This window comes from Perca fluviatilis, chromosome 10 (genome assembly GCF_010015445.1).
Source record: "Perca fluviatilis chromosome 10, GENO_Pfluv_1.0, whole genome shotgun sequence".
Classification (NCBI taxonomy): Eukaryota; Metazoa; Chordata; class Actinopteri; order Perciformes; family Percidae; genus Perca; species Perca fluviatilis.
The window spans coordinates 31049000-31063942 of record NC_053121.1 but is presented as its reverse complement, the minus strand read 5'-3'; the positions used below and the strand labels follow the sequence as shown (position 1 = coordinate 31063942).

Genomic DNA, 14943 nt, shown 5'->3' with positions numbered 1-14943 from the left:
TTGTTCTTCATGATGCTCTCTGCGCTTTACACGGACCTCTGAGACTATCACAGAGCAGGTGCATTTATACGGAGACTTGATTACACACAGCTGGATTCTATTTATCATCATTAGTCATTTAGGTCAACCTTGGATCATTCAGAGATCCTCACTGAACTTCTGGAGAGAGTTTGCTGCACTGAAAGTAAAGGGGCTGAATAATTTTGCACGTCCAATTTTTCAGTTTTTTATTTGTTAAAAAAGTTTGAAATATCCAATAAATTTCGTTCCACTTCATGATTGTGTCCCACTTGTTGTTGATTCTTCACAAAAAATTACAGTTTTATATCTTTATGTTTGAAGCCTGAAATGTGGCAAAAGGTCGAAAAGTTCAAGGGGGCCGAATACTTTCGCAAGGCACTGTATATTGCGTCCATTCACACTTCACGCAACCATACAAAAGAAGACCAGTTTTCTTCCCTCACTCTACCTTTTCTAACAGTCCATAAAGCCCCAAAATCTATGTTTTACATGAACCATTTTTCCCAGCAAGCGTTTGTTAGTCTGTATTTTTTTTCGCCGTTGCTTCCAGCCTCTTGTGGCAGAAAAGCCTCCAAGAGTGTAGGTGTGTCTGGGGCCTGACCTTGGAGAATTACCAATGTCTGAATCCCCATTCAGCTCCTGAATAGCATATAGCCCGGCTGACTGGTGGGCCAAGGAAGTTTTACTGTGCTGAGAGATTCAAAGAGCTTCAGGTTATTGGGGAGCATAACAATTTAACAGAACCAAAGACTCTCTAGATGTTTCGAAAGGATATTTACCAAGGTAGCTTTTGTTTGATTGTTTGGTGAAGGCCATTGAGGGATGACACATTTATGAAATCGAAGTCAATTAAAGCTATGTTTTAGAGAAAGTCACACTTCATGTGCACGACTGTGATTATCTTAATTTTTGTGACAGCACCTTGACATCTGAAATGTCCATGATAAAGGTATTCACATCATTAGAGTCAATCTAGAAAGCTCATTCAAATTGAAATACAAATGAAAGAATATTAAAAATGTTTTGGCATTTAATTCAGTTGCTAAAACAATTACTTGATTCATAGATAAGTCGATCGACGGATATTTGAATCGGACAACAATTTTGATAATTGATCATTTAAGTTATTTAACAAGTAAAATAAAAACATTTGCTGGATTCAGCAATTTAAATTTGAGGATTTGCAACTGTTGCTGCTGTTTAACTATACTGCAACACAAGCATGTGATCTGTGACTGCTGCTTGTAACTTCTGACACTAAAAAAAGAAAAGAATGGGAATTGGCAGACATGCAATTAAATGTGGGAACTTCTTCACTGACTTAATTTGTATAAGAAAGTTCATTCCTGGTGAATGTGCAGTGGCTGTTCAAGGGCAATGACTATTTCCCCCTCCCTTTCTGCATTCATTTGTCCTCATTTGCATAATGTTTGGCTGGTGGCTGTAAGGTAGCCAAATGCAGAAACATGTTAAGTTTGCATTATATAAAAACACTTAAGACCCTGGAGGATAAACCTGCGCTGATATCAAACATTAGTGTGCACTGAGTCTGACATGATTAAAGTGGTGTTGCATGTAGTCTAAAGTACTTTGTCATCCTAAGGACCCTTTAGTAGAAACAGTACCTGCATGTGTGGTTACGTTTTGTTCCATGGGCCACCATGTCTGGGTGTTTATTTTGTACAGAATACTGCAGTGATGATCTTTTTAGATTTAAGGTCGAGGTTAATACACAGAAGTTGTTTGTCTGCTGTTTTAATGCAGGAAACATGCATGAAGAGGTGCTGCTACAAAGACCGCAGGATACATTCAGCAGTGTTGGCTTTTACTCAGAAGGTTGCAGGATTGATCCCCACAACAGCAGTAATATCACTGTCCTGATGAAGTGCCCTTGATCAATACACACACTGACTGACTGAAGCGGGACTTGCTGAAGGCTTCAGCTAAATTCCAAAAAATTATTCAAAACGGCAGAACCTTTTGCATTGCGACCTGTTAGAAAGATAGAAAATTAACTTCAACCTCAAGAGGTGTGAGCTCTTCAAAAAAGCAAAATATGATTTTTTTTTTTTTTTTTTTTACCCTTTTAGATTGTTTAAAATTGGAAAACTCTCTGAGGCTTAACGCACTAAATTATATTATATTATATGTTATGATTTCACAAGAAAGCAAACATACATTTCCTGAACATAAAGATACTTTTATGAATCAGAATAATGTTCCTAACTTGTTAATCATCTGGTGACCCCTCAGATTTATCTTCTGACCCCCTTGAGGGGTCCTGACCTCCACCTTGGGAAACACTCGATAAGAGGATTTGCTGCTTTTCTTTGTTTTGTATGATTGTAAATTCAATATATATTGGTTTTGGACTGTTAGTCAGACAAAACAGTCTTTCTGAAGATATCACTTTTAGAATCTGACATTTTATACATTAATTAAATGAATAATCAAAACATAGTTCCAGCTCTACACATAAAAAACTGAATTTGGTTCAGTTCTGGTTCAATTAACACTGAGGCATCTTAAAAAGCGTCTCACCTCAATGAAAAGAAACAAAAATAAGTCAATATGCACCAGCAGAGATACAGGATTAGGGCACCATGTTAAGTGACAGCAAACATCAATAAGGAGGAAAATAATAAAACAACAAAATGCATGCATGACCATTTCAAATTATTTACAGCCCCCATGAGAAATTAAAATCAGAAGGAAGGTGAGGATTTGGGCTCTGACTTGGACACACTAACACTAATTCTACCTATCCAGCCTGTATTCCCCACTGCTGAGCTATTTAGACTGGAATAAACAATCAACAATCATGGCCCATTTCCTCCAACCGTCTAACCAGAACTTTGATCAATACTGAATTCATTACATCCTCAGATATTATTCAGTTTAGGTGAATGTGCTCTGTCGTAATGTCACTAGTTAGCTCCTATACTTTAAACACATCCTCGCCTGTTGCTTATCTACTGTATCAATGCATTCTCATGAACGGGTCCGAATGATATAGTACAAAAATGTAACACAATATTTTCATTCGTGTAATTTGTTTTGTTGTTTTTCTGCTGAATATTGGAACTTTATTGTTTTTAAATGTTCATTTTTGCATGCATTTTAAACTGTGAAATGAGCAAATTTAGCCTGGTTGACACCAGACCCTTCTCAGTTGTAACTGAGAAGGGTCTGGGGAAAGTTTATTTCCAAAGGGGGCGTCACCAACGGACGCCGCTCAAATGCCTCTGGGCGCAATTGGATAGTCCTTCAACCAATCAGACCAACGATCAGGGTGACGCTGCGCTTCGGTAGCTGTCATGTTGAATGTAAACAAAAAGCTGCTCGCCGTCGCTGCGCTATCGTCGCCTCAGCGGTTGTGATAGGTGCCTCGATTTTGGGGACATTGGAAATGGGTTTGAATGGGCTCTTCGCCAGACTGACTTGCAGAGCAAATCTCAAATTTGCCGGAAGTTCATCAGGGTTTACCCAGCCTAGAGCAAACTATAAAGATAGGAGTAAAATAGACTCAGTTTTAATTTATTTTATCAACTGATTTGTAAAGAAAAAAGTAATATGAAAATATCCTATAATGTTGAATTTACTGATGTTTATTTTTGACTCATCTGATAACCTTTATAGTCTTGATGTTTTTTTTCCCATTGTTACAATAATTATATCTACATAATTTGGGATGCACTGATAGCACTTTTTTTAAGATCAAGTACAAGTACAAGGACAAGTGCTCAGTGTTTTCGGAATGAATGTACATAAAAAAAATAAAATAAAAAAATCAGTAAGCAAAATAATTGATTTAAAAATACAACTGTAGGTTCATAAAGCACTGAACGGTTTAGGGCAAAAATACATTTCTGATCTGCTGCTACATTATGAACTATCCAGACCTCTCAGGTCATTGGGGACAGGTCTGCTTTCTGTCCCCAGAGTCAGATCTAATCAAGAAGGGTTTGGTTTTTATGCACCACATATTTGGAACAAACACCCAGAAAACTGCAGGTCCGCTGCAACTCTCAGTTCTTTTAAATCAAGGCTGAAGACCTTTGTTTTTGATGCTGGTCGATTTATTGTTCATTTCTTACACTGCACTGTAACTTTTATTCTTGTATTCTATACCTGTCCAATTTTATTTTACCTGCTTTTATATTCTCTTTAATGAATGTTTGTAACTGCTCTTTAATGTTTTATGTAAAGCACTTTGAATTGCCTTGTGGTTGAAATGTGCTATATAAATAAAGCTTCCTTGACTAGTAATATTCTGTAGTCCATTCCCTATTTATTCAGAATAGTTCACTTAAACAGCTGATCAGCAACATGATGAAACAGCCAGAAACTAGCACAGAGCAGAGGCTGGCTCCCGGTGTAACTAACCTGAAGTACAGTATGTCTCCTTCGTGTTCACTGTATCCAGTGCTGAACTGGGGTTTTTTTGGTCAATGATGAAATATTACAATATATTTCAGCTAAGTATACAGCCCAAGTTACTCTGTTTTCTACAAGCTTGGTGTCATCCAAAAGGCCAGTCAATTTTAAAAGACTGAAGTAATTGACTAGCTTATTGTGGGACTGTATGGAAATGAAGTCCACCCCATTTCCAGTCAATTTAAGAGTAGAAGACCGCAAAGGAAAGGTACAGGATAATGGACAGATTAGGACAGAATACAGAACATGAAACATGAATAAACTAAACGTTATAATATTCTTGACAAAAAAGTTCCTGCACATCAGTAGTTTGGCATTACTTAATTTAGAAACAAACTAAATAAAATATAGAGATACAGTACATCCCAGAACTATTACTAAAAAAACTTGCCTAAGTAGGGCAGAAGCAGACAATACTTCAAACAAGTCTTGGCAAAGATATATAGAACAATAAAGTGCTTAAAATGAGGCTGTTCCCCCAAGAAACATGACAACATTGGTCGCTTCAGCAAATTCCCCCCCAAAACACATGTTTACATTCAGGTGGATGATGGATGGGTCAATAAAACATCAGACTTTAACACGGGGAGACCGCTGTTCGTTTCCTATTTCCAATCACAGTCAACGTTGGTTTCTTTTAAACATGACTGCAGTCGGTCCCTAACCTCAAACATGTGGTTATTATTGTAACCAAGACGACGAAGGTGCCCTAACCTTAATGAAGCAGTAATTTTGAGCCAAACCACCATTTTTTTCTAAATCTAAGTAGTGCCTAAACTTAACCTAACAAAACAAATTTGTAATTGCTTAATTTTTAGGACTTGTCCAAAAGAAAGAGCTGCAGTAAAAGGTAGGAATGTACTTACTGTTTTAAACTGCAGTTTTCATTCATTGTGTTTTATAACATGGGACACATAACTCATTTTAAAAAGCAAAACAATCCTCAAGGCCAGTTTTAGCATCTTATTCAAAGACCCTTTAACACATCGACTACAGCAAAGATCCAACCTGTGACCTCTTTGTTTCGGGACAGACTCTCTAACCACATCGGGGAGGAGAGAACAACAGGACATAGACGGACTGCAGGCCCTTCTGTCTCCTCTGTTATCTGAGCGACAGTGCAGCCTGGAAGGAACCATGGGAAAGGGCCAGGAAAAAGGTGGGTCTATTGTCAAAGCATCCTGCTGGATGTGACTGACGCTCATTGTTTGACCATAGGCCTTGTTTTGTTTTGTTTTCTTCGTATGATTTTCTTGGGAACATCCTCTCAGAGCATCCCATGTACAGTGTGACATTATTGAACAAAGTGACATGAGAATGTGTCATATCAAATATACATATTGGAGGAGATCATATAGCTTTTTTAATGTCTCTACTGTAGTAGATGTGTTTATTTGCCTTTAATGGTTATTACAGCGGAAACATTGACAGATCATCATCTTCAAGTTGACATCGTGAACAAATTAGTTGCCTATTTACACAAACAGCAGTTACTGAGCAGCAATATCGTTTATTTGGAGTCGTGTTTCTGTTCACCTGATGAATGTAAGTCTAATATTTGCTCTCTTTTAGCTCTGTTTTTGGTCTCTACCAACTCTTGAGGGAAATATCTCACTCTTTAGCTGCTAAATGCTCCTCTATGTCTATTTTTGGAGATTTTTCTCTGAAAACAAATGCCTGCTGCAGCCAAAAATTACGTTATGAGAGTGAACCAGAACAGTAAAGTTACGGGCCAGACAGCTAAAAAATGAGTTAAAACTCACTATAAAGCACTGTAAATCTGAGGGGAGCTGCAGATTTGGATGCCAATGCAGGTTCATCACTGCAAGCAACCCCTTTCATATGGTCATTTCATACATTATTATTATAAAAAATATTGATTAAAGCTGCTTTAAAGACGTTATTATAAAAAATATTGATTAAAGCTGCTTTAAAGACGTTGTTTTTTAACTTGGAAGCTCTGCAGGCTCCTGAGCCACACTTGCGGTTAAGTGTTACTATTGTTGTGACTGTATGTCTTTCGTATGTGTGACTTGCGTCTCTTGTTGTTGTTGTTGTTGTTTGTGCATGGGCCACCAGTCTTGTTTTCCCTTTTGGCGATAAATAAAGTTGTCTATCACCGTGGTCTGTTAATGTGACTCATAACTTGGAAAAAGATTGGATAGTGTTTAACTGTGCTGTTATATTGTATGTTAATCAGGGCAGAATATTCAGTTTTCCTAGACTGAATTAATCTCAAAACGTTTTTTGTCCTGACTGTCTATATTCAATGATTTTACACAAAAGAGCTTTATAAGGAATTAATTAATAAACAGCCCAAATGTACTCAACTAAGTTAACAGTAATGACCACAGGATAAGGTTACTTATTTTCCCTTCTTTTCAAAACTATCAGCCTGTCCACTCACCTTCTAGCAGCATTATTCTTTAATTTGGCAAGGGGGATGCAGGCAGGAAGTTAACTAAAGGACGCAGAAGCTAATGTGATTCAGTCCTTTCAGTGACTGGCAGTATTATGAAAAAATAAAATGTTCTTGGTTTTAATGCAAGAGCTCCGAGCGACGTTTTACGTGTCTACAAAAGCAGAAGTCTGTTCATTGTCAATAAGTCTATGAATCATAAAAACAACACATATCAGAGACTCGGTCGGTAGAGAAATAAATAATAATGCTGTTTAGTCAGTCCGGGCAGAGTAAATAACAAACGCTATAGACTTATTTAGGACACCATTTTTTGTTTTGTTTTGTTTCATTAGTGGCATGGAGCATAAATTATGATTTTTGATTAAATGTATTTGATAATTGAATGGATGCTGTAAAAATCAACACTGTCCAATCATATCCAGCTTAGTGGAGATAGCCTGTGTCCCTGAGGCTGCTTTTAACAGAAAACAGGCATTAACATCTAAACATCTTTAAGACAAGAAGACACTCTGCCCTAACCCTAACCCTAATCCTAACTCTAACCCACAAATACTATATGCTTAACATGCTTTTTTAAATAGTTGATTAATTGATTTTAAAGCCTTTTGTTCAGCTTTACATCATTAAAAAACTCAGTCATGACACATGAAAAGCCTTTCAGTGATCTCTGCAGTGGCTTCTTTTCCCTGATGGTAGATAAATCCAGCAGTAATGGTTCAGATAAGGGCACCGTGATGTTCAACACCTTTCTGGTAATTACTCTCAGCCAGTTTCACACGTACACTGTAAAAAATGTGTTGCCAAGTATTTACACATCTTAGGAAGTCCTTTTTTCTCAGTTTGGTAGAAGTTTAGTTTTACGCATTTTATGAAAGAAGAGTTTTGCACAAATCCTGTGATGCTTTGAGGGGATAATAAACAGAAACTCCTCACAAATGACAAGCTGGAACTGGAAAAAATTTGGCATTATGTTTTTACATTTTATTTATTTTTTGATGTTTTTGTCTATTGACAAATTGATTAATTTACTAAACTTTTTCAGCTCTAGTTTGGATACCACTGTTAAAAGGTACACTACAGCATCTCGGAGACCTCAGCGTGGTCTCTGAAAAACCTTTTACAGTTTTCTGATACTTTATAAACCAAACAATAACTGAGACTAATCAATGATGAAAATCATGATTTGCAGTTCTAACGTCTTGTGAAGTAAAAACTTCGTTTGAGTGTTCTCAGTGTCTTGGTGGCTCATCTTTAATCCCTGTCTGTGAACCTCACAGCTCAGTGCTAACTTGACCTCTACATCATAAGCCTATTCATGTCAATCTGACACGTAGAGCTGATGGGAACAGATCCACTTTGCCCCTGACAGGAACAAGGGATTTTGCCATAATGAACACTCCACTTCCTCCAGTTCCACAGTCGAGCCAATGAGTCAGGTTTGTGGGCCCATTTGAATAATGAGAATGAGACTAACTATGTGCAATAGTCACAAGAATCCAATGAATGTCCTGCCAATCACTGTTACTGATTGGATGTCTATCCACTGAGTGTGACCATTAGACCCACTGTCAGCAGCAGCAGCAGAGAGGTTTCTGAATACAGCCCTGTGGGTATTATTATGGTGCCTCCATTAAAAATGCTTTTGTTTTCCTTCTGTTTCACCCTCTGTGATGTAGTTTTACTTACAGTGTTATTCTGTGTCCCCGCTCTCTTCTGCTGAATATTAATGTCTTCTATGCTAATGGCCTTACACCGGCTGAGGTCGACCAAGCTCCTCCTCTGAATGTTAATCCGCCGCCTCATTTGCATACGCTTAAGTGTCAAATTCCCCCACAAATCATTGCAGCTGCCTCCGTACGGCGAGGCCAATGGCCCCAGAGCGACAGCACAGAAACAATGTGGTCACACCGTATGCATAGCCTCAAATCCACATCAAAGCCTGTTTAGATTGCCAGGTCACCGTGGGTTCACTTTGTGTAAAATGAAGGTAATGGGATAGCAGTCAGCCCGGTGCAGAAATACAACCAGGCAGGTAATAAGTATGAATGGAGCAGGTAATAAGGTTGGGATAGAAACAGACCCTGAGTCATCACAGGAGCAGGACTGTTTAAGCTGCAGCACAGTTATCAGTTCAAAGGTGAGCGCTGATTCCAGGCAAGCACACAGTACTTGTGTCGGTTTTTATTCCTTCTTACTTTCATGTGAGCTTCTGAGTGCACGGCAGGTGAAAAGGTTGTTACAGAAAACAGTCATTCAGCATGTTTTGAAGGAAGAGTTTAACCTAAAAATGACAACATGATATCATATTCTATGTATCTTTGGAATTTGAAAGCATTAAATCATCAGTGTTAGTGATTCAAACCCAAACTCCAAGGGAGACATTGTCCTTTTCACATACTATCACCACTAGTAAAGCTGAAACAATTAGTCGATTAACCAATTAGCGGATTAAAAGAACATTTTTGATAATCGATGAATCGTTTAGGTAGTTTTTTTTTTTTTTAAACAAAAATACCAAACAATTCTTCTCAATTGTGAAGATGTGCTGCTTTTCTTAACTTTATGGCACACTAAACTGAATATCTTTAGGTTTTGGAGTGTTTGTCGAACAAGAGAGGCAAATAAAAGACGTCACCTCTGGCATTAGGAAATTGTGATTGTGAAAGAAAAGTGACTTTTCAGTATTTGTTTGACATTTTATTGATTAAATGATTCTTGGAAAACAAAAAGAATCTGCAGATTATTCGTTAATGAAAATACCCATTAAATGCAGCCCTAATATCATCATCACTATAGCAAATCAGTGTCAGTATCAGTTGATTATTCGATTAGTCAACTAGTTTAAAAAACAATTAATCAATTATGTCATTTTTAAAGCGAAAACTCTTACACATTCTCTGGTTGCAGTCTCTCTAATGTGAGGATTCACTGATTTTCTCTGTTTTATATGATTGTTAACTGAAAATGTTTGAGTTTTGGATCGTTGGTTGCAAAAACAAGACATTTGAAGACTTCACCTCAGACGCAAAGAAACTGAAATGGACATTTCCACGATTTTCTGATAAATCGAGAAAGTAATCAACAGATTGATGGACAATGAAAATAATAATTAGTTGCAGCTCAATACTAAACTGCAGCTCCCACTACCTACAGGCACACTTGTTTTCTTTCTGGGGGTTGTATGACACAGACTTAGATGAGAGAATGTGTCCACCTAAAAGTAAACTACAAAACACCGTCAAACAATCTCTCTAATGCACTGAACGCCACCAAAATTGAATCTTAACTGTCTGTAATGGCACAAAAGCTTCTGATGGTCATTTTTCTTCTGGTAAAGTTCATTTCTTTGGCTTTTAAAATGACTCAACAGGAGATGCTGCAAAGGTTGTCCACTAAAAGTTCCAGTCCATGCAACAATACTGTTTTTAAGATATTAAATCAAAAAGAATAAAATCTAAATAACATGTCTCTGTCTAATTCTAACTTGTTATTTCACTCCCAGAGGATTCACTGCATAAAGCCTCTGCTATAGATGTCACTTACACTCGTACAGACTATAGCTTCCTCTGGGGGTAAGAAAGTCTCCTCCAAGTGTCAAGTCCTTGAGTCCTGCGCCTGCCAGTGCGAGCAGCAGTTGCACCACCAGCCAAGCAAATTCAAAAGCACACTCATGAATAAGACAAATGGAAGAATTTCTAACAGAAGAGTGACTTCAGTCGACTCCTTCAACACTTTTCGAAAAGGTGGTGTCATACTGAGTCAGTTTAAAAACTACTCAGAGCGATGGAAATGCAAACTGCAGTGAGTCATTTTGTTTCGACGGCCTGCCAACAAGCCCGATATTAAGTACGCTCGGAGCCATTCTTATCCTTAACAATGGAAGTCCCTTCACGGTGTTAAGCATCTTTACTTGGGTGATAATTCTGACAAGACCGCTATTCGTAAGCTTGAAATCATTTTGACTGGATCAACAAAATATATCAACAAACAAACCCATTCAAAGAAAGGATTTAATATGTCTCTTCACACTAAAATCCAACAGACAAATTCACTATTATATGTTCTTTGGATTTGTTCAATATACTTTCTGTCTTCTACTGTATGTAGGTCACTTTTTTAAAACAATAAAAGCCCCTGCTCATAATGACATGTCTAAAAGGATTTCCGTTCCGTCTTACAGCCCAAAAAACATACTTGATGTTGTTTTATCACCTTGGTACGTCATGACTTTTCCTACTTTTACGAGAATTGCTTATAAACATGATTTCAAATCGTTGACAGGATAGAACAGAAAACGATGCGTTATTGCTGTGTCAGCTGTAAAACATTGTTAAATGCAATGGATTTGCATTGTTGTTGGTGTAGGCAGCATTATCCTCCCAGATCTCAAAATAAGTCTATTTGTACTTCTCTTCTAGGAGTTTTATAACTGTTTGTTCATCTGAGGTCTAACAGGGAGTCTAATGTCAGTCATGTCTAGTCATATGTAACATCACAATGCAGGATAACATACTGTACATTTTTGTCCGTGAAGGACTTTTTGGCAATAATAAATGTGTTCATGTATAGCTCATATAACATATAAAATATAAAATATTTCTTTATTTGGTGTAATAACAATACTTTATGCTCATTTCTTTACCACTTCAATAGTTTTCTACATACTGGGTTTAAATAAAATCAGAAGAAAAGGGAGAAGATTTAATTTAAAGAATAAAAAAGATTGTGCAATTATTGTTATCATTTTTAGACATACAGCGGTGAACAATGAGGAAGTGAAGCCAATTTCAACAAAACACAAGTGTTAAGATTGTAATATAATTGCAAAGTTGAGTTAATCAAACTGATACTTCCATGACAGATCAGTTCACTGCCAGCAGTTTATATCAAAGACAGAAGGATATAGATCTGCAACAGCTGCTAGCAGCAAAACCTTGATGAAATATTCAAGAAACTATCCACCAGGACAATTCAGCTATTTTCTTCTAATAGAATCCAGATTTCTTTTTTTTGTGCAAGAAACATCCCAAACTTCCTGTTTTGTAACAACATCGTTCTGACCCTGTGCTGATACTGACATGGTCTTGTTTCTAAATGTGAGCTGAATGTTAAAGCAGCAGCTCAGTGATAAAAAAAAGAAGCAGCAGAATGACCCCTTCAGGAACGCATCATCATTAAGGGACTAGCAGCAGATTACAATCCTTTTACCTTTTCCTCAAATATTTTTTTTCACACGCAATAGGTTTGTGTAAATTGATGGCTACAGTTTTGCATTCATAAGGATAATTACTATATAATTTCGTTAAAAGCTTGAACTGAGAGCTGTCTCCCACATCTGGATGCAAACAAATTGCAAAAACTCAATGCATCTATTTTTTCCCGCTATAGGACACCACCTCTTATATTCACTACCTGCTTTTTAAATTCAAAAAATAACCACATCGCTAAAGAGAAGACGTATGATACATTCCTGTCTCGGAAGAAAGAAAGAAAAATGATGAGGAGGAGCATGAAGATGCTATGAACACCAGCGGGAACAAAAACTAATTATATTATTATGCAATTATATAATTTAGTCTGAGGAGATGAAGGTAATGGTTTAAACTGATGTGTGTGTCTGTATGACGTGTGTTTGTTGTTTGTGTGCTCGCATCATGGAACTCATCCATGTGTACATGTCTGGTGGTACGTTAACACTCATGCACATGTCCTGTCATGTCTATGAGTGTCTATGAGTGTGTGTGTGTGTGTGTGTGTACGCACATGTGCATATGTGTGAGTTTGTGCTTGTGTGCATGGTAATTGCACTTTTTGTCTGGGTATGTGTGGTACGGGAGTTGAGGTCCACTGGGGCTTGGACCACTCCGTATGAATAATGCATCAGACTGGGCTGTGGCATCTCAGCAACATTGCCTTGGTCTGCTTAAAGTTGCAAGTTCCTCTTTAGGAAAGTCAGCATCATTCTGCGAGCTGCTGCAGTAACTCAGCTGGAACCTGGCTCTAAAACCAGATTTCCAAAATGACTGCCACAATTTCACATCAAATCATTTCATTATGATATATTTATCCAAAACATCTCAGTTTTTAATGTATCAGTGGGAATCAGATTCCAGCATAAGCCTTTGGCAGCAACTAGAACTCACAAAAAAAATTGATATTCAGAGCTGCAAAAGCTTGTCGATCAATCAATAAGCCGATTGATAGATAATTAATTTGCACCTATTTTGAAAAACGATTAATTTTAAAGTAAGCAAAGATTGCATAAAAACACTGGTTCTGGCTTCTCAATTGTTAATATTTTCTGTTTTTCTTATTCTTCTGTGCAAGTAAAGTCAGACCCTTTTGGTTTTGGACTGCAGGTCAGACTAATCAAGACATTTTGAACTTGTGATGGGCATTTTAACAGGCATTCTATTAGACCAAATGATTAAGTAATCAAATGAGAAACAATTGGTAGATTAATGCATAATGAAAATAATCCTTAGTTGCAGCTCTAACATTTATAGTTTAAAAAGTCAACATTTAGGCTGCTAAAAGGTGCTTTTTATTGCATTTTGCTGCCTTCTATTCTCTTAAAGATGCCTCTCGAGGAGAACTTGACATGTTGGATGAACTTCTTATCTGCAGATTTGCACATTTGAGATCACAGAACAGATGCTGAAGACAGATGCTTGCTATATAATTCGCAGTGGGATCACTAAAGGTTTAGTCTGAATGACACTGTACGCCACACTCGCTGAGCGAATCTGACTTGAAATTATTTCATCCTCATGCAATTATATCATGATCATCTTACTTTGCAATCAGGGTCACTTTCATTGAGAAAACTTCATCATCAGACACAGTGATGATTCATGAATCATGGCATAGCCTACATTATTTTTGCAGTGGCACCACAAACACTTCACCACAGCGGGCAAACTCTCTACATTCATGTTGGTCTGTAGCTGTTTTTAACCAACTAAACATAATATGGAAATATTTATAAAAAAAAAACAGGCAATAGGCATATGCAAATAAATTAAAAGCAAGTTAAAAGGCTACTTTGCCTCATTCTATGCAGCCTGTCTACTTCAGGTGGATAACTCAACTCATATCAGACTAGGTGACACTTAAGTTATGAATTTAAAAAAAAAACTTAATTGGCCACGTGAAAGCATCTCTTCCACATATCGTCTTCATTTTTTCTACTAAAACAGATGACTCCAGATGAGCATATTTCTTGCAGCGTAGGCTACAACACCGGAGCCTGTTTACTTTCACCTCAGGAATGTTTGGCACTTTGACATCACATCCACACCACCGGATTGACAGACCTTTATACCGACCCGAGCCCCTCTACTCTATCTCTCTCACTCTCTCTCTCCAGCCCCGACATCCCTTCCCTCCTCCCCGCTCCGGACCTCCACAGCCCGTTACCCTTCCACCGGTACCGCAACCTAAACGGGACCGTGCAGCAGTTATCCCCGGTCAGCTCACCTCTGTGCGCGTCTGCAGCCGCTTGTTCATCTCGTAGATCCGATACTCGGGCTGGACCACGTAGGGCGAGTGTCTCCTGTAGAAGGGTCCGAACGGAGACGAGTAGAACGGGTCGTGGGTTGAGTTGGACATGGTGGCTCCTGGCGAGGCGCACGGCGCAATTTCAACATCCAGCGCACATTGGAGTGCGATGCTCTCCGAAGACCCCCAGTAGGAAGCAGCCGCTGTTGAGGCTGAGCTGCACTCTGCAAGTTGGCCTGCCTAGTTCGCTGCTATAGCGTGGTGCTGGAGGAGGGAGAGGAGGGAGGAGGGAGGAGGGAGGAGGGAGGAGAGGAGGAGAGGAGGGAAGAGGGGAGGAGGGGGAGGGGCAGAAATTGAAGGGGGAGGAGGGAAGTCGTTTCCTGTTCCCTCAAGACCTACACTCAGTTTTGCACTCTTGCAAAGTTCAAGTAAGATCTCTGTGTGCATGTGTATGTGTGTGTGCTTCTTTGTGTGTTTTAAGAGATGCATTGTTTTAATTTACATGCATTCATACTGTAAGTCTGTTGATTTAATATTCATTAATCAACATCATAGTTTCAGCA

At 38.2% G+C, this 14943-nt stretch overlaps 1 protein-coding gene across 6 annotated transcripts in view; it reads right to left on the bottom strand.

The window, feature by feature from the left end:
- Positions 1-14636, bottom strand: part of ldb2a (LIM domain binding 2a) — a 91949-nt gene extending 77313 nt beyond the window's left edge. For 5 of the 6 annotated variants that reach the window (XM_039813707.1, XM_039813709.1, XM_039813710.1 and 2 more), the window contains exon 1: positions 14360-14636. In XM_039813707.1, coding sequence (XP_039669641.1) covers positions 14360-14491 — 132 coding nt within the window. In that variant the 5' untranslated portion in view covers positions 14492-14636. The remainder of the gene's footprint in view (positions 1-14359) is intronic. The other variant, XM_039813708.1, reaches the window with a different exon arrangement.
- Positions 14637-14943: the final 307 nt, after the last annotated feature.